This window comes from Myxine glutinosa, chromosome 13 (assembly GCF_964187855.1).
Source record: "Myxine glutinosa chromosome 13, kmMyxGlut1.1, whole genome shotgun sequence".
Classification (NCBI taxonomy): domain Eukaryota; kingdom Metazoa; phylum Chordata; class Myxini; order Myxiniformes; family Myxinidae; genus Myxine; species Myxine glutinosa.
In genome coordinates, this window is record NC_136273.1 from 26,853,636 (window position 1) to 26,874,282 (window position 20,647).

The window sequence follows — 20,647 nt, forward strand, 5'->3', positions numbered from 1 at the left end:
GGTCAGAGGTGATGCTCCAAAACCAGATACTGACGTCACTATCCTTGACGGGGCAGTGTTGGTGAACGTTCTGAAACCAGTTGTTGCTAAAACCTTTGATTATGCGCTGAAAGTATTCTTGCCACACATACAAGGTCACTTGCAAAGAGCCTGTCGTGTGGATATAGTCTGGGACCAGTACCGTGACAACAGCATGAAATCTCAAGCCAGGGACAAACGTGGGAAAGGCATTCGAAGGAGAGTTGACGGATCCACTGTTCTTCCAGGAAATTGGCAGCAGTTCCTGAGAATTGATGCAAACAAAACAGAACTGTTTGCCTTCTTGACAAAACACATCACACATCTTGTATCAGATAAGCAGATAGTCACCACGGATGGTTCAGATGTGACGTGCATTCCCGCACGCGACACCAGTCATCTTGCCCCATGTGACCATGAGGAGGCTGATACACGAATGATGATACATCTCGCGGATGCAGTCCGTGATGGATTTCAGAAAATTCTTCTGCGTACGGTGGATACAGATATAGTGGTATTGGCTGTGGCAGCAACAACCAAACTCAAAATCCAGGAGCTTTGGGTGGCCTTTGGGACAGGCCAGCACTTCAGGTATATTCCAGCACATGAAATTGCAGCATTCCTCGGACCAGATAAGTCACAGGCCCTCCCGATGTTCCATGCATACACAGGGTGTGACACAGTCTCGTCATTTAATACACGGGGCAAGAATACAGCCTGGGATACCTGGAAAGTATTTGACGAATTGACGCCAGCGTTAGTTGTCTCCACGGGGACAGCATCTCTCCACGGGGACAGCAGACATCTCTGATGACGTTGTGGCAGTGCTCGAGCGGTTCACCATTCTTCTCTACGATCGCACCAGCAATCTCGTCAACATAGACGAAGCTCGACAGGCACTCTTCACGAAGAAAGGACGAGCCATGCAAGCTATTCCCCCTACCAGAGGAGCCCTGGTACAACAAATCAAGAGGGCTGTGTACACGGGTGGCCACTGCTGGGGAAACATGCTCAAGGTTGTTATGGATCTGCCCTCACCTGGGGATTGGGGATGGATCGATCCCCACAACTGGAAACCCCTGTGGTCCATGCTTCCTGAAGCCAGCATTTCATCAAGGGAGCTGATTTGTTGTAAATGCAAAAAGGGTTGCAAGGGACGATGCAAGTGCAAACAAGCTAGTTTGAAATGTACCGCTTTGTGCCAGTGTGGTGGAGAAAATTGTGACGTATAAACAAGATCAAACTGGAACTATCTAGTAATATAAGTTACCGTTACAGTTCTTGGTGGGTTAATTGACATTGCTGGCAACACAAATGCAAATTGTGGTCATTTGGAGAATACAATTATGGCATATATGTGTATCTAGAGTCATTTCATTAGAACATAAAGAAGCATTTGTGTCGTCCGGTAAAAAAATAATCGCGGTCAAAACGGCCATTTTGTAAAATGGCCGCCATGGCTACCATAGGACGTTTTCGCGGTGGGTCCATATCTGGAATTATTCATTAGATTATTATCTACGACTGTGCCAAATTTCATGCTTGTACGTCTAAACCCACAATTCTTATGATGGATACACCTATCTGCCTGACTAATAAATGTTCATCTTATTTTATATTCAATTTCATTGCAAGTCAACGTCTGCTTATCACAGCACCATGTTCTGGTTGTGTTAACCTTATCCAGCAAAAGCAGTTGACTAAACATGTATGTATTTATAGTTGCATGACTCGCAGCCAAAGTAAGTTTGCAAAGGGGTTGCCAGTTTTCTTTCAAATACGCTCCAAATGCAATTTATTTATTTATTTATTTGACCTCCTCACACCCTCCTTCCCATCCCAAACGTTTGATAAATTATCATTCACAACTAGAATCGCACTCTGCAGAGCGCACAGCTCCGCTAGGCTGACGAGCTTACGTTTTGCATCCCACTGATAGGCCGTATCTAGATCCAGACGCGAACCAAAGTCTAATCCGCTTGTTCTTGTCACCTACCCAACTCATCCACCTAGTTTTGTCATAATACTCATCCAATGTCATAACTGTTCCACAACTTTTTGAAATATCGTGCTATTGAAGGAGCTGGGGCTCCCACGTCGATCGGAAGAATGGACGCGACAAAAAGCTGGAATTCATCCGAGTTGCTTTAATCAAACCAAACACTCAGGCACTCTGAAAAGCCCGTTTATCGGGCAGCAATATATATACATATTATCCCGGAGCGTTTGCCCAGGAAAGGCGAGAGGGGGCGTGGCCCAGCGTCCTGGCTGCGGCCTGGCAAGTTGAGGGTGAGCCTGCCCGGGCGTCCCGACCGAAGCCTGGCAAGTTGAGGGCGAGCCTGCCCGGGCGTCCTGGACGAGCCCGGCATGGTGATCGCTCTGCGTCCTTGATAGGTGCAAGGCGATTGTGAAAACCCAGCAGTAGCCACTACACTATATATCATTTTTAGCTCTCTCTCATTGGCGAATAATCATTTTGATCTGCACTTTTTATTTGTACAGTACTCTCTTGTCCCATCGGAATGGAAGTTCCTGAATATGGATGACCCGGACAGGCAATCGGAACCACACGTTGTGGCCAAATCCTCACGTTTAATGTTTTTCTGCTCAGAAATTGTGATTATTCGCTGTTCCGCCATCTTTGTTGCGTCACTTCCCGCCATTTTGATTTTCAAAGCAGGGAATGCATACTTACAGGTCTTGGATACCGAGAATATAAACACCCTGATGAAACATTATGTATCTACACACATTTCTCATCCTTTTACATATGACGATCCGTGTTGAACGTTAACCGGCCATGTATAAGGAATGTGGATAACGTTGAAACTGGCATGTAGGGAGCAGTACGGCCAATGTTACCTGCATTCTTTCTTACGGCAGAAGAACCCGCCTTGCAGAAGAAATGGTTGTGCATACAGACTATCTCCAGGCAGCAGACAGAAGCGGCCGTTGCAGATCTCATGGTGTCTGCAAAGACCAGACAGGCTCCATCATCGTACAACTTTGTAGGGTGGGTGTCAATGAGCGCCCAGGTATTATCTGTGCGCACAAACTTGTACAAGTCATTTGGTTAGTCGATTGTAAAATTTGAGCAACATTTCGCTTTATACGTAGATGTTTGTACTTCATTTGAGTTTGTCGTCTAATTGTAATTTGTACGTGCCGGCCCATCTTGTTTACATGCCCGACCATACAAATTGCCTTCTGCACTCACACTCGCGGTGCTTTGTGTGGATGCAGTAGCGTAAATGGCCTCGGTATTTGGTACAAAATGGGGCCTGTACCCAAGCCACGATCTCTACCTCCAACTCCGCACCGGAGCCCGGCGGCATCCGCAATGCGCCGCCCGCCCTCCTTGCTCCAGGAGTTGCTGCCGAAGCATGGGTACATCAAGGAGTTTTCATTGGAGTTGCACTCGAGTACTTCTCAAATTGCTTGTGATTGCCCGATTGGATTTCTAATTCCATTGTTTCGACGCATATTCTAAACACTAACCTCATTGCACACAGGGTCTTGCGCTCCAGTTGGCCCGACAGGCCGCCAGATGTGTTGGACCACAGGGGCGCTGCAAGTCAGGCTCAGCTCGAGGAGCAGGCGACAAACATTTACAGCATATCTGGTGACCTCATCTTTTTCAATCCAAATCTGTTTTTCTATTTGAACATCTCGAGCACATTTTGGTCAAATGTGTATTTAATATTTTTTTGTTGTTGTTTACTAGAAAGTTGTATTTTCCAAGCCAAACTTGTTGTCCATTGCTCAATGTTTTCTACTAATCATCAATATTACTTGAACTATACAGCAGATAAAGCAAAAGCACAACTAACTGGGTTTTGTCAAGATAAAGTTAACGTTTCAGCCTCATGAGGTCCATTTAAACTACAATTTTGCATCCACATAGGCCAAAGATGTTGTCGGGGATGGAGGATTTATACTAGTCCTACTTTGTAAGCTCTTGAGCTTCCTGCTCAGCTCACCGAGGGGTCAGCTTGATTGCTTGATGGGGATTGCTAAACAAAGCGTCACGCGTTGCTAAGCAGCATTTTTTTTTTTTTTTTTTTGTGGAAACAAAATGGTGTATCAAGTAGAGATGACAGAGGCGATCCCGTGTAGAAACGTGCTTGGGTCTTTGAGCATGGAACAGTGGACTCGTTCTCCTCCGGGAGCATGGTCTGCTAGGTAAACTCAACGGAATCGGTACTCTCGGCCAGGTAGACTGCAGGCTTTTCAAGTAAAGGTGCCGATTACAGAGGAAATCTTGCAACACGTGTTAAAATAATTTCAACAGAACTATAGTCGTGGATCTGGGGGAGGATGGGGCTCTAAGGGGTCTGGACCCCATTTTCGAAGGCAAAAACGAAGAGGGAGGGAATGAAAGCAGACTGACGCACGACAACGTGGTGATGCCTCAACTCGCATGTCAAATTATTTGGTTGTGACTTTACCGACACTGTGAATATGATGTCCTAATATTGGTAAACTGAGCTTTCAGGATGGCTTGGAGGTACGCACACTCGCCTCTAAGCTATCTCACCTGGGTTTGATTCCTGACCCAGCTATAAACACTCGTCAGGGTGATTCATCAATGTGTGGCACTCCGTCTTCCAGCATTCGTTGGTGGACGTTAAAGATCCCACGGTGTCCTTCGTGAAGAGTAGGCCAGCTATCTCTGGCACCCTGAACAAAATACAAATTCCTTCCCTAATATACTGGGGGCACTGCACCAGTGGCACAGCCGCATCCGCAGAAATTGATGTTATCCACAGCCAGGTGGTATAGTCAGGGCCCTTAGGGATATTTTGGGGCCGTTTGGTTCAAATTCTTCCAAAAGCACCAAATTTGACCCAGATGTTGCCCATGCCATACTCTTTCGATTTTTGACGGGCGCCAAGACGGGCGCCCCCCCCCCCCCGGGGGGCCCATATTGGCGAAATACTAAATGGCCGCCACCCGCATTAGAGGAAAATCAGTTAAATAACCAAAAGGGTTGGAATCATGTACGATACCACTTTTCAGGGGTTTTCGAGGTCGAGGAATCCAATTATGATGTTATTTTGATGATTCGAGGTCACGGTCAACCCTCAAGGTCATCTTAAAGGTCATTTTTGAGTCAAACATGTCGGTTTTTGAGTTTTTTGTCAAGATTTACGCGAGGTTCACCATTTTATGTTTCTGGGTTGGGTAATCGAACTCTGACCTTATTTTTGACAATTAGAGGAAATATTTACATGTATATTTCCTAATTTTCAGGCATATGCAGTTCATCAGTCTAATTACAAAGGTACGGATTTTGATGTTTTATGAACTGTATGCCATATCCTTGTGTTTAATTTTTGTGCGATCATGATCTGGGTTCATGTATACATGATTGTATACATGTCATAAATATGACGTCATAGGTCATGTGACCTGGCGGCCATATTGGATTTTATGAAAACCTTAAAAATGGATCCCTGCCTTCATTTTTCGATCGATTCGTTTTGAACTTTGACCACTTATAGTACGCCATGTGATTGGATGCATATCCTAATGATGACGTCATAGGTCAGGTGACATGGCGGGATGGACCGGTATGGTCCCCGGATCATACCGCCCTTGGCGCCCGTCAAAAATCGAAAGAGTATGGCATGGGCAACATCTGTGCCAAATTTGATGCTTTTGGAAGAATTTGAACCAAAATATCCCTAAGGGCCCTGACTAGTATAAGCGAAATAAGATTGGAAACTCACATGGTAGCATTCACCCTCCGCACATCTTCTTTCTCAATTAAGAGGCATTAAGTAAATTCAGTCTTCAATCTCTCAATTAATTAAGTTTATTCCAAATTAAGGAATAAACAAAACGTCCTCACAATGTTGAAAGAATGAAGAAAATGCACAAGGGAATACAAAAACTTGAAGGATCACAATTCGAGGAGAGGTTCCGACACTGCAAGAAACCCATTTATTGTGTTCAATGGTGGGAGACGAGCCCGAGACGGCTGGAGTCTATTACCTGAGCTCCTCAGCATCAATGTAGTTTTTTTTGCAGGTGAGGACCATAAAACGTTTTGCTGTTTTTGGCAAAAACATTTGTCATGATGCTGAAGGTTGATTTGTCATTGTGCATCATGTATGTTGATGTAGTTTGTCCATATTTTAATAGTAACCGAACAGATCGAGCAGGAAGCCTGGTATTGGCATAGCGGTTAGGGTGCCAGCTTGGGATCCTAGGATCCTGGGTTCGAATCCCGGTCGATCGCTGAATTAACACCAGGGGGGTTGACTCAGCCTGTCATCCTTCTGAGGTCGGCAAATTGAGTACCAGTTCACTGGTAATTCCCTGTGTGTCGCAAGAGGTGACTAACAGGGTCGGCGGCAGGAAGGGCATCCGGCCATAAAACATTGCTTCAAAAAGGGGACCACGGTGCCCGAAAAAGGCCAACCCCTGCTCTGCGGGGAAAAATGGCCTCTAAAGGTGGTTCGAACAGATCGAGCAGGCCAACTCATGAGATTCTGAACAGAATGTCTGGCATCAGTAGCACCCAGAACGGATCATTATTCAAGATCGTCCCGAGGTGAACACCTCCTCTGGTGCAACTGCCATATTGAATGTAGTTCCTCATTTCGTACCGTAACCGTTATTTGCACACGTACCAGTGGGGACCGTCTATTCACCCTCAAGGACATGCTCGGTGTCATCGGCAGTATGTTTGGTCTTCCTGAAACTTGTGATGAATGCAGTATCGGTGCATGCGTGTTCATATCGACTGATGTCGAAAGAGGAAAACAGCACTTGGAGAGTACGTGAGTTATCTCTGGGAATCTGATGAAAACTCGTGCCAATGCTCCGTCTGTGGGAGGATAGAAGTTACCGACTGAAGGAGCGGCAGCTCCAGCATACGAGGAGCGCATTGATGCAATGGCAGCTCTCGTCGAATTCGTGATAAAATATAAGCTTTTATTGGCCTCTTGACCTTCGGATGGCCGATAGGATACAGGTACACCCCAAATCACGTTTAAACCTCGACGGTTTTTCTTGACGGTCCTCCGAAGGTTAACGTTGCATGTGGATGTGCTGGGTGGCGCACGTTTGACCTTGACAAAACCAGGGCGTTATCAAGATCGGTGCTGGTCGGTTGAACCGCCCACTTGTTTAGCAGTATTTCCGATATTGTCTACCTGAAACCTGCAACGTTGGAAATTTCAATTGTTATACTTATCAGAAATGTAATAGCAAAGGCCACAGTGCACAAAGGCCACAAAGACAGGAATGTTCAATAATAAAAAATATATATATTAGTGAAACTTGCAGTGTTTTATTTTCATCAGGAATTGTTTAGTATCCATCTTTAGTTAACCTGGTAGGTACCTTGTGCTGACAACTGTTTCAATGGTCATTGAAATCTGTAACCAAGCACTTTTGCAAAGATGTTCTGTTACCAAGCATTGCCCACCGTAGCAACTGCGTGCCTGCATCAGCCACCATAGCAACTGTGGGGGTCTGCATGCACCGACCACCGTAGCAACTGCGGGGGTTTGCATGCACCGGCCACCGTAGCAACTGTGGGGGTCTGCATGCACCGACCACCGTAGCAACTGTGGGGGTCTGCATGCACCGACCACCTTAGCAACTGCGGGGGTTTGCATGCACCAGCCACCATAGCAACTGTGGGGGTCTGCATGCACCGACCACCGTAGCAACTGCGGGGGGTCTGCATGCACCGACCACCATAGCAACTGTGGGGGTCTGCATGCACCGGCCACCGTAGCAACTGCGTGCCTGCATCAGCCACCATAGCAACTCCGGGGTCTGCACCGGCCACCATAGCAACTGTGGGGGTCTGCATGCACCGACCACCATAGCAACTGTGGGGGTCTGCATGCACCGACCACCATAGCAACTGTGGGGGTCTGCATGCACCGACCACCGTAGCAACTGTGGGAGTCTGCATGCACCGGCCACCGTAGCAACTGTGGGGGTCTGCATGCACTGGCCACCATAGCACCTGCGGGGGTCTGCATGCATCGGCCACCGTAGCACCTGCGGGGGTCTGCATGCACCGGCCACCGTAGCAACTGCGGGGGTCTGCATGCACCGCCCACCGTAACAACTGCGGGGGTCTGCATGCACCGACCACCGAAGCAACTGTGGGGGTCTGCATGCACCGACCACCGTTGCAACTGCGGGGGTCTGCATGCACTGACCACCGTTGCAACTGCGGGGGTCTGCATGCACCGGCCACCGTAGCAACTGTGGGGTCTGCATGCACCGACCACCGTAGCAACTGCGGGGGTCTGCATGCACCGACCACCGTAACAACTGCGGGGGTCTGCATGCACCGGCCACCGTAGCAACTGTGGGGGTCTGCATGCACGGGCCACCGTAGCAACTGCGGGGGTCGGCATGCACCGTGGTCTGCACCGGCCACCATAGCAACTGCGGGGTCTGCATGCACCGACCACCGTAGCAACTGCGGGGGTCTGCACCGGCCACCGTAGCAACTGCGGGGGTCTGCACCGGCCACCGTAGCAACTGCGGGGGGTCTGCACCGGCCACCATAGCAACTGTGGGGTCTGCACCTGGCACAAAACACCATCCTGGGGCGTACAACCATTAAATGTAGATTGTTCACCAGCTTTGATGATGCATAAAATAAAAAAGTCTGAATGGACCTTGTGAAGCTGAAATGTACAATAAGAATTGAGTTGGAGGATGTTTGACCATGTTTTATTTATTTAAGCATTTACCATTAATTTGTCCAATAAGAAGCAGCACATGCAAGTTTACTTTTGTGTAAATAAAAACAAATGTGCAATAGACGTGCTTCACACTGAAGTAATTGTTCTATCTCGTCTAAAATTTCATGGTTTATCAATATATTGGTAATATGGCACCATCACCCCCACCCCCTCCCACCTTCCCCAAGTTAAAAAGTTACAGGAGGTGAGTAAAACACACAAACAAGGGAGGGAGAATGATAGGGGGGTTAAAACGGGGAGGGCTTGTTGACCGGGAACCTGAACCGCTGCAGGTTGTAGCTCATGGGGAAAGTAGGAGGAAGATTTCAGAGTTTGGTGTGAGAAGAGGACGCATGTTTATTGGGTCTGCATGTCTGAAGGGACACGCAGTAAGGTTGACAAGTTGAAGCCAAGTGAGTGGAGTGAGGATTCCTCATGGGTGGGGGAACTGTAGGTTATGGAGCAATGGTAATACTGGTAGAAGATGAAGAAACAGAGCGAGATGAGCTCGCTCAGGGTTATCAGTACCTGAACCTCCAAGTCCAACACGCTCATTGGGGGAAGTTAGGAGAGTGGAGATCAATGGTAATTACAATAGTGGGTAAATAATGGTACGATTCTCACCTTTATGATAACCAAGAATGATTTCCTCTGAGCTTTTCACCTGGTAAATGAGATTTCCATGAAACAAATGAACTGCAAGGCCTTCAAACTGTTTTCCCCAATGTTTGGTTTTTGACAGGTGCAAGCAGGTAGGGAATGCGGATGCTTTTGATCTGACACCCTCGTAACTATTCCTGTTTTTCCAGCTTTGGATGGCGTGCCCTTTGTGCTGAGTGAAAAGTATGACGATCCAAGAAAGAAGGTGAGCTTTGGGCCTTTCTGTTAATTAGTTTTTCATCAAATTATCCATGTCCTCACTGAGCTAATTTAGGACTAACAGGAGCCTGGGTTCGAATCCCGACCCAGCTATAAGTTCTCGTCCCGGTGTTTCACGTGCAGGCCGAGGTATCAATTGTGCGTACTCGCATTGGGAGTTGGGAGTTTGGGGATTGGGAGTTTTTTTTAAGAGGGTTGTTCTGGTGGGAGTCGAGTTAAATTTGGATGCAGAGGTTGATAAAAGATTGGGAACAATTTGAGGTTCTTGTTTTTTTTTTTTTCAACAAATGTTTGACTTCTTTTTGCATTTTTAGCTTCACATTCCTGAAAACCAGATGCCACCTTTGAAATCCCTGACAGAACTCAAGCAGGAGGTAGGTCGGCACCCGACGTTCACCGACGTCGTGGGTTTCAAACCTATCAATGTCCAATTTGCTGGGAAACTCGATTCAAATTCCAAAAACTGTAAATCACTCGATCTGATCGTTATTTAACTTTTTCTCCATACGATAAGATTTTTAAAAATATTAAAGCAATAAATGCAACTTCATTTCAATTTCTGGATTTACGTGGATTCCACCACAGCTTACCTTTGGAGGTCTTTGATTGGCTGCGATTCATCACGTGCATGAATTTTTTTTTGATATCGACATTTTGCAAATCTGTGGGACGTTCCACTGAATGGATCAAGGATATTGCCATGTTAGGTCTCCTGGACTGTAATCTTACGATTCCCCTGTTGGGATAAAAGAACAGGTGAATCGACTTCACCTGCTGTAATGTGTCAACACAGTGGTGGTTGGAGTATGGGCAGCATAGGCTCATATTTGACTTCCTTGTATGCATTAAAGTACTGTATAAATCTAGTATTAAAAAAGTAAAGTATAAATTTACTTTATATTGATGATATTTCGTAGAACACTTTGACCCGCACAATCTTGAGAAACGTGGTGAGGGGATGGGGGACGAGGTGAGCGGTGATGTAAAATGCGCTAATATTTTATCCAAGTACTGCTAAACGGAAGGTTTTTAAAAGTGCCAAAAATGTGATTTGTGTTCTAGATTTGTATACAATATCTATCTATAATTCCACTAATCTCTGTCTGTGTGTGTGTGTGTATGCGACCGCTGTTTCTCGACAACTACCGGTCTGATATACTTGAAACTTGCCAGGTATATTGCTGGGGACCCGAGGATGTGCCTTTTCAAGGTTTCATATTAATCGGACAAGTAGTTACCGAGCTATGTCCAAAAAACGATTCAACCAATCAGAGAGCAGCGAGCTATCACGTGTGCCGAACGTGCCGAACAGACTCTGCCTCGGACGGCACATTTGAGAGCGTATTCATTTATTTCACGTTGGCAAACTATGTTGGCGTTAAACTATGTTTTAAAACTAATTAAAACTACTTTGCGATTCATCGTAACTGCGATTCGTAACTGCCGTTCGCTTTGGCTTTGCGAATGGACCAAACCATTTCATGTAAATAGAGGGGGGGGGGGATTGTCACCGTACTCGCAAGCCGTTCGCTTTGGACCAAACCATTTCATGTAAATAGAGGGGGGGGGATATAATTTTAGATATAGATATAGTACGGCATGCCCTAGTATAATTAAATTAATACAAAAAAATATTTTATCGGTTGTAGGAAAAATGTTTTTTTACAAAGGTTTACCACCTTTTATGTAGCATTTAATTTACACCACCCTATCCAGCACGTTGCATCAGCTATTTGTGCCTGTTTGTGTCCTTTAAGACGTCCTTAAAAACCGTATGTTTCCTGTGTGGAGTAATTAAAAAATATTTGACAAGAAGACGGAATAATATTTTTTTATCTCACTCCTCTCTGCTCATGTGCGATCGGAACAAATTAAGAGCCAAAGTACTGCAAAACTACAGGTTCGTTTTCCGATTCATGTTGAAAATATAACGTTCAATTCAAATTAAGTTGTTCCTCGATCATAAACTTACATTGGTAGACAAGGACAAAGTGAATCAATTGATTAACTGTGTGTGTGTGTGTGTGTGTGTGTGTGTGTGTGTGTGTGTGTGTGTGTGTGTGTGTGTGTGTGTGTGTGTGTGTGTGTGTGTGTGTGTGTGTGTGTGTGTGTGTAACAAATGTGCTTGATGTAAATAATTTCACTGAATGTGGCACCAGCGTTATTATTTGTTTCAAATTTATATATGCTAGTCAATCAACCCATTGGTTTCTACCATGAATATGTTCAGGTGTTGTACAGAATAGGTATCCAGGTAGGAAAGTCACAGGATGTAATGCCATGTTTGAGGTAAAGCGATAAATGGTGACACAATTGGCTCAGGGAGGAGCTCTTACACATGTTCCTTTCTTTTATGAGTCATTGGCTAGTGGAGGAACATGTACAATGTGTTTTTGCTTTTGTGATATCATTGGCTTGGGCAGGAGCTCATATACATGCAGTTTATTTATTTATTTATTTTACAAGATCTCTGCGTGGTTGTTGTGGTTCTTGTTGGAGGTCGATTTTTCATTTGTGTACCGATTGGTTGGACAATTTTTAGACCCCACCCACATTTGTCACTCGACTCCACCCACCATGGCCATGGAATCCAGACGACATATCATTGCCGCCATGTTGGTTTTCCAGTGGGCCTAAGGCATGATGGTTTTTGTTGGTTTTCTGGTGGGCTGATCAGACCTGCCCAGGCTTGTTTCATCAGATTTCTATTGGCTATGTTTGGGTTGAGGATTACTCACGATTAGGGACCTCAAACAATCTAATCAATGTTGAATAACAATTAGTAAGGTTTGATCAAGCTAGTCTGAATGCATAGTACGCGACTCCCTATTAAAATAAATAAATAAATAAATAAATAGCGTTACATAATTTCTGAATGACTCCATATTGGGGTTAAACAAAACGTGACCGTATAACGAATCGGCTCGTTCTGATATAACCATGGCGGAGGCCGACGTGGATGAGAGGTGTTGAGTTAATATTTTAATTGCGCATTAAATGTGTTTCCCAATCGCACTGTTCATATTTTAAGAGTGCTTTAAATGCGCGTTTCACAATCGGCCCGTTCCCGGATCTTGTCGTAGGTTGTGACCAGTGTGGTCATTCTTCTTGTGTACAGTTGAGGCTCATGGCGGAGCTAGAACATAGAATGGATCAGGATGTAACAGACAAAAGAAAATATAGAAGGGGGGAGGGGGAGAGGAGAGGAGAGGAACACACCAACGGCAGGGTTGAGGGACAAAGTAGAGGGAGTCTTGGATGGAAAAGGGACACAGGGAAGAACGAGAACGGCACTCGGTAGAGCGCATACCTCCGCCAGGCTGAACAGTTTATGTTTTGTATCCCACTGATAGGCCGGATCTGGATTCGGACCTGAAGCAAAATCTAATCGGCCTGTTCTCGTCACCGAACCAACTCATCCACCAAGTTTACTCATAACTCGTCCACAACTTTTTTTTAATGAAACATTGTTCTGAATTTTTAAAACATCATGTTATATTTCGCTTTTTGCCCGATCTCTCAAAGGTGAAGAATCACTTGTAATTTAAATAATTCTCGTATCCGACTCCATATTCAGATCTTCACCAAAATATAATCTATTTGCCCTTGTCACACACACAACCGGCCCACCATGTTTCGTCCAAATCCGTCCGCAACTTTGAGATATCCTGCTATTTATCGTTTTGGCCTTATGTCCCAATGGTGAAGGATCACTTTTTAAAATTCTAGTAGCCGGATCCGAATCTTCACCAAAATCTAATCATTTCGTCCTGGTCGCATGCACTACCTCTCTGCCAAATTTTGTGCGAATCTGTCTTCAACTTTTTGAGATATCTTGTTCACAGACAGACAGACGGGGGTGAAAACATAACCTCCATCCACCTACGGTGGCAGAGGTAGTAAGAGCTAAGGGAGGACATGGAGGTGAACAAGATTGATACAGCCACAAATTCTCAATCATTGAAATGGAAGGGAAAACTGCAAACCTGAAAAGGTGGGCGGGTGGGACGGGTCGAGGAAGAAAAGATCATGGGTTTGGATGGGGGATGACCTGAGAAACTTTGGAAGGAAAAATGAGGTTGACTTGACTCAGGGAGGAACTCGTAAAAAGAATTTTTACAGGAACTATCAAGTTGCTCATCGTGCCCACATGGGATTCCAAACGGGGTGGGGATGGAGGCATCAAAAAATGCAAATGGCGGCTTCCGTCGTCGAACCAGCAAGCTGAGAGTAACAATTCACATTAATTTCCACGTCTGATACAATTTAAATGCTCTAATGGTGGCGAGGTGCTCTGTTTGAAACCGTTTGTTCAAAATATGTAGATATGACGCCTTGGGTCCGTAATAAACATTTGTATCGTTGTCGGAGCCAGGGACCAATTGCAAATAGTAGGATAAGGACTTTATGAGGACAAGGGAGTAAAAATACCAGGGAATGTCTTTACAAGTGGTTGAAGTCTCGGAATATAACACAACACAGCTCGTTATTATGGAGCAGAACCTCATGATCCATCTCGACTCGGCTGGCACATGCACATCATCAAATTTGGGATGACGTCATCCCTGTTTTGTGATCATTGCAGTGCGTTTCTGGATATGAGTACTTTATTCGAGTTCATGGATAATACTTTGGTATGTGCACCTGTTGGTTGATTTATTTATTTCTTTTCTTCCTTTGCAGTATGAATACAGTTTTGTAACCGAGAGAAATGCAATCGTCGGTGCTCCAACATACGATCAGCCAAACGACTAACCCGCTACCTCCGGCTCTCGACAAGGACGTGACCCAGAATGCTTTGCAGCAGGGTCGAAGTTCATCTTCAGCACGACACTAGCGGTTTTTTTATTTAAATTTTCACCCTGAAGTCGTCGAACATTTGCTGCGGGCCGATTGAAGGTGGAGGCAATCGCCCGTCTGCGACCGGGGGGAAGTCCGAACCGCAGGTGCGCACAAACGAGCCGTCGAAGGTGAACAATTTTTAAAACGCACCATCCCATTTCACGCCCCCATTTTGAACTTTAAAAATAAATCAAGTTCAACACGATGGCAAACTGGAATCGCATCATGCTCTCAGGTCACATGACTCCTGCATGGAGACGTTGGGCCGAACTTCTTGTTTCACCTTCGGCTCAGGTGTGGAAATGACCAATTACCATGAGGAAGAAGGACTCTCGGTAAAGTTGGAACATTTTAAGGATTTCCTAATTTAACTTTATCTTTTTGTTTGTTGGTATTTTCAATGAGCCTTTGAGCGGCCAATCAAAGCGCTTGTAATTTATTGTAGCAGTCACCTTTCGATGCGTTTTGATTGGTGTACAAGTTTCATTTGAGTGTTTCCCTGACCATCATTGTAAGCTGAAGGCCTAAGCCTTTACTAAAGCCTAAAAACTAAACTAAAAACTTACTAAAGCCTAAGGCCTAAAGCTAAAGGCTACAGTAGCAAATCCTCTTGATGAAAATGTGCAGATATTTTCAAAGCTAAAGGCAGTTTTTGGTTATCAAACGAATATAATTGGGTTCAAAGGTAACGTAATATATTGAATTCACAAGTTATCTTGTAGGTCTTTTTGTTCTTCGATACTTGGCTCGGTTTTTCCCGCTTGGATCCGTTTGGATCATTTTACAAATTCCCTGCACTCTGACCCTTGCACTTGTGAATATGATGGTTTTGCAAGAAACTGTTCAACGGTAAATGAATGGTAAACGTTTTATGGCGATCACACTGTGCTTTGTACTAACCGTTGAACCATGAAAGTTGTGCTTTTGATAAACATCTGTCGTCGCATGGTTTAATTTGTCGAATAAATGTATTTCCTATTAAATTTCCAATCGAGTGCTCGATCTGAATTTTGGGAAGGCGGGATGGGGTGAGTGAATCTGTGCAGATACGAGGGATGTTGGGCTGTACCTGTACTGCCTTTTCACGGGTAACATCTTCATGTCCATCCCAAGTGGGCCTGATGTGGTCAACAAGTCTGTGGTCATTCCACGTGCAAAGCAGATGGTGTGTGTGTGTATGTATAACATGAATCGCACCCAAATTACTAGGCCAATTCCCACCAAACTTGACACATAGACCAAGTTGAAGCTTATGTTGAACATTGGCTACTTGGTTTTTTATGACCAGAGGTAATGATCATATCGCTAAATAAAATTCAAAATTATATTCCAGCAGTTTGGGGGTGTGGCCTCGACGTCACAGGTTCCCGTCCCCTCCAGGTGCTGGTTTCGATTTCTTCCCTGCATTCCACCCTCCTGCCCCCCCCCCCCCCCCACGGCCCCCTTCTCCCCCACCGCTTCACAACTATTTTGCCCCAAGCAACGCCGTGTTCCCCTGCCAGATCATTTAAATTTTCGAGAAGTTTCTGGACGTTCAGAATCCAAATGTGTGAGCCTGCTTTCCAACCACATTTGAACCCACTACCTTGGCGATGCCAGGCCCCGATGTGCTCAGCACATTGTGGAGGTAAAGACCAGAGGAAGGTGGCAGTCAGAGGTGAAGGCTTCCTTGGATTGGCCATAATTGTTTTCCAAAAGGTTCATAAGTAGGAAAGCCACAAGGATCATGGTGTGAAATTGCAGGAAGAGTATGGCGTCAAAACTGCTCAATGGGTGCGTATCCTCTGACTGTTCTCTCTCACACACAACTCAATCGTTGGCCAATTCATACCAACTTTTTACACTTGTCAAGGCTAAACTCCCTACAGGTCTTCAAAACAGCTGTTCACCACCATCTCATCATCCCCCATCCAAAACCTTCTTTTATACCGTGTACCCAACCCCCTCCGCCCGTGCCAGCCCTCTCCCATCCACAGATCTACCGACGTCCCTGTTCTCTACTGTTGTTGTGCTTGTATATTTGTTTTCCTCTCTCCCCCTTGTCTCCCGTTCCCTTTATTGTATGTTTGTGTCCGTGTATGATTTCATGTTTAATGTGCTAGCTCTTGCACGAGCCTCGATTTTTGTATACAAAAAAAAAACCACATCCTCCATTTCACGACTGTCACATTTGCATCTTGATGCAACTTAGTCTAGAATATCGTAATACGTTTACCATGCAATTCAAACAGAGCTCCAACATTCTGGAAGTTCAATTGAGTTTGCTGGTTTACTTTTAATCCGTCAATTTGAATTCCCAATTTCCTTTGTACAAGAACACTCGGATTATTTCAAGCCATCCACGATACAAACCAGATCTTAGTTCTTTATGCTTCTTCTTCCATATGCAGCACCATTGGTAGAGGGTGCGGCCGTGCCGCTGATGCAGTGCCCCTATTACCCGTACACCGGGACTCATTTCGCGGCCTCGGAAGGACGACGGGTTGAGTCAACGTCGAATGATGTTAATTCGATGGCTCACCAGGATTCGAACTCAGGCCCCTCGGATCCCAAGCCAGCCACCCTAACCGTTAAACCAACACCAGGCTTTTAGGCCCAGGATCCAGCATTTCTTTCCCTCATAAGAAAAACATTGGAATGTTGCCATTCAATGTCACACACACACACACACACACACACACACACACACACACACACACACACACACACACACACACACACACACACACCTCAAAGTAGGACCAGTTTTTTTTTCTCTCGATTTTGACCCAAGGTCGATGGTGGTACCTTTTTGGGAGGAAGTATAGACAAAATGACTTGCTTCAAAAAGAAAGTGCCATGAAATGACTTTTTTTTATATCCAATCCAGATGACAATCCCTTCCAAATGCATCACAGCCATTCAAGTTTCAGGACCACATTACAACTTCCATTCCCCATAGTTTCCTTGTACTAGCTTAAAAAAAAAAAAATTGGCCACCTGAAAGTCCTGGCCTTGTTGTGCAGCACAAGGTATGGATCCAGTCTTGTGGTATTGCACCAACCGTATCGATGCAGAGTACACGGGACTTGGCCACCAGAAGTTTTCCTAACATCCCAGACAAGGATATCTATACAGGGCAGTCAGGAATTACTACCCAACGTAATGAAAAGAGATGTCTTCAAACAGATATCCGACTCTGACACGGGGAAGTGGGGTTTCGGAGGGGGGCGATTTCAGGGCCTTCCAGCAGCAAAGGTAGAACCCTCCTCAGCCATGGTGTCTATGGAATCAAAGCAGCATTGGGACAACACTTCGATTCACACCACTTGGCTTAGGATTCCAGTCTCAGCTTTCCCTGGCCGAGGACGGCTTGGAGAAAGCGATCGGCAGCCAAGGCTGCAATACCATCGGCAACAAGAACACACAGGATGGTCTGCTTCAACTGAGGAGGAGAAGAGGAAGCCCACACAGCAAAGATTAGACTTCAGGAAAGACCATTTCTGTGCAAATACAATAAAACAGATCCGACGGCATCACGGCCCATGTTAAAACTTCCAGGTTTGCACCGTCTAACAGGTTTAAAAGTTCAATTTATAATTCCTCCTTATAAAGTAATCCTTCCGCAAAGGAAGGCCCCGAGCAAAACTTAAGGTAAATTCACAAATAGCAAATGTACTTCGTATGATAGAAATTGGACCACGGGTCCTGAAGCTCACCTGGATCAGGAAGGAGAAATAGTCACTCAAACCCGCCCACCCCCCCCCCCCCCCGACATTTTTAATGCCGTGAACAAACCTTGGTACATTACGGCTGATGAAGGTTATGGTCAGGTTTCGTCAACATTGAATGTAATTACAAAGAGAGCAAATACCTATTTTGGGGTGTAAACCCCCCCCCCCCCCCACCTTTCCCCACAGATCCCCCCCAGCACCATCCTGATTTATTTAATGCCGTGGACAAACTTTAGTACATCATCTGTGATTAAGGTTGTGGTCAAATTTCATTGAAATCGTATGTGTAGTTTTGGAGGTGAGAGTAAATACCTATTTTTCTTTTTTGAATTGGGGGGGGGGGGGGGCGGGTGGAGTGACTAAAGGGTACCGAATCCGTTTAGCCTTTTCACTTTATATCCCCGTATGAAAAATAAATAAATAAAATGCACCACGCGGCAGTAGAGACAGTCTCGGTGAGCTTCCCAGCAGTTTCTTTGGAGGCAACCACGTCTCGTCCTCGAGTGACGTCGTCCATGTTTACACGGCCAATCGTGGAGCCGAGAACGTATACGTGACATGACGTACCTCATACTTTTTTAGCCAATGAGAGCGCATTTCGTAATTATCCGTTTTTACTGTGTGCATCAAAACAAAGACCGAGAGCAAACATAAAACCGGTCAACAATCCGACAACAGCACGGGCAAGACCTCGCAGATCGGCGATTTACCTCGGTAGGGAAGGAGACGATCTGAAAGTATGCAGAAAGTTCCGGCGCAGCACCGATCACCAGAGTTAGAATTGCACCGGCGGTGACCAGCAGGCTGCCGAGAAGTGCCCGGTTTTCACGCATGCTTGCCATGAATGGGTGACCCTGAAAGGGCCGAGAGCAAGGACGAGTGTTGATTAGACACAGGCCTGTTGAGGGTGAATTAGTATCTCTTAACGATCTAGCCACACTAGCTGTGTTTGCTGTGTAGCTGTGTTTGCTGTGTAGCTGTGTTTGCTATCAATATGTGCTTCCATTGAATTGGTTAAGAGTTTCTCTTTGGGATCAATGCAACGAATGACATAATTTGTTTCAAAACATTTATCTTGGTGAACGCGTCCCGTATTAATCCAAGAGTTGCGGTGGGCCGAGTTGGTGCTAGTTCGTTCACAGTCACGGCGCCATGTTGGGAAGGTCACCTTGTAGTTGATTGCGAAGGTCGCGGTCTGCATTGCGAGACTCATTATATACACCGTGCTGTTCACGAGATCCGGTGCAAACTCTTTGCTCAGATTAACAAATTCTTCTGTCCTGTATAAAAATAAGAAGGTGCCAGGGTGAACACATGGCAGTGCTGGATGGTGCTATTTGGGTTAATGGATTTCTATTGGAAAAAAAGGTGCTTCAAAGTAAGCGTTTGGTGATGACAAAACATTTTGAAAGTATTTTTTACTTATAAACAAAAACCAAACAACTGTTTTGAAGTCAAATTTGGCCAATTAGGTTTCTGGATGGTACAAGCTTTAAGACACAACTAAGGATTATTATTTTAAAAGATGTGTTGACGTTTTATGGATGGGAAAAAAAGATGGCATTCACAAATCTTGTGCAGTGTATCGTCAAAACAGCTTCAACAGACCTGTTATGTATCAAAAAAACAGACAAACAAGTACAGATACATTCAAATTACACCGCCACATGCCAAAAAATAACATATTCTCTAGCGCGTCTTCGGCACCCCACAATGCCTCCGTGCAGCACATAGAAATAGTATAGGGAGGGAAAAGGAACCGCCTTTGGAGGCCATTTTTTTCCCGCAGAGCAGGGGTTGGCCTTTTCCGGGCACCGTGGTCCCCTTTTTGAAGCAATGTTTTACAGCCGGGTGCCCTTCCTGCTACCAACCCAGTTAGTTGCCTCTTCCAACACACAGAGAATTACCAATGAACTGGTACTCATTTTGCCAACCTCAGAAAGATGACAGGCTGAGTCAACCACCCTGCAATTAATTCAGCAATCAACCGAGATTTGAACCCAGGATCCTAGGATCCAAAGCTGGCACCCTAACCCGCTAAGCCAACACCAGGCTTTATAGGGAGGGGGAGATGTACAATAATCGATTTATTAATTGCATAATTAAATAAATAAATAATAATCATAAAATATTAAATTTCTTAATCAATTGGCTAATAGCATACTGTTACGGATTCGTCACTTCCGTTGTTGTGGTTCTCATCCACTGTAAACATTTTTGGTTCCATGTACTATTATTGTTATCGTTTAAGTGAATTGGAGATAACTGTTTTCAAAAGGTAAAAAAAGTTAATGTTTTAAAAAGAAACCGGAAACCGGATCGGGAACCGGACAAAAAGGAAGAAGAAGAAGAGAAAAAGGAGGCGGAGCAAGTGAGGTCGGAGAAGGATCTGAGCTGCTTGAGCTGCTTGGAGGTCTGGAGCAAACGCTGGCGAACGGGGGTCACTAGCGAACTTTGGGTTTCCTGGGAAAG

The 20,647-nt window shown here is 45.2% G+C and overlaps 2 protein-coding genes across 10 annotated transcripts in view; one reads left to right on the forward strand and one right to left on the reverse strand.

The window, feature by feature from the left end:
* Nucleotides 1-15,452, forward strand: part of LOC137438734 (multivesicular body subunit 12B) — a 51,332-nt gene extending 35,880 nt beyond the window's left edge. For 5 of the 8 annotated variants that reach the window (XM_078767195.1, XM_068134033.2, XM_068134032.2 and 2 more), the window contains 6 exons: nt 2,902-3,031; nt 3,262-3,405; nt 3,531-3,640; nt 9,551-9,606; nt 9,935-9,994; nt 14,304-15,452. In XM_078767195.1, coding sequence (XP_078623321.1) covers nt 2,902-3,031; nt 3,262-3,405; nt 3,531-3,640; nt 9,551-9,606; nt 9,935-9,994; nt 14,304-14,375 — 572 coding nt within the window. In that variant the 3' untranslated portion in view covers nt 14,376-15,452. The remainder of the gene's footprint in view (nt 1-2,901; nt 3,032-3,261; nt 3,406-3,530; nt 3,641-9,550; nt 9,607-9,934; nt 9,995-14,303) is intronic. The other 3 variants (XR_010986779.2, XM_078767196.1, XM_068134040.2) reach the window with 3 other exon arrangements.
* Nucleotides 15,453-17,296: 1,844 nt separating this feature from the next.
* Nucleotides 17,297-20,647, reverse strand: part of ATP13A1 (ATPase 13A1) — a 63,268-nt gene continuing 59,917 nt past the window's right edge. For both annotated transcript variants that reach the window (XM_068134042.2, XM_068134041.2), the window contains exons 24-26: nt 19,344-19,455; nt 18,886-19,029; nt 17,297-17,886 (exon numbers count right to left, since the gene is read on the reverse strand). In XM_068134042.2, coding sequence (XP_067990143.2) covers nt 17,776-17,886; nt 18,886-19,029; nt 19,344-19,455 — 367 coding nt within the window. In that variant the 3' untranslated portion in view covers nt 17,297-17,775. The remainder of the gene's footprint in view (nt 17,887-18,885; nt 19,030-19,343; nt 19,456-20,647) is intronic.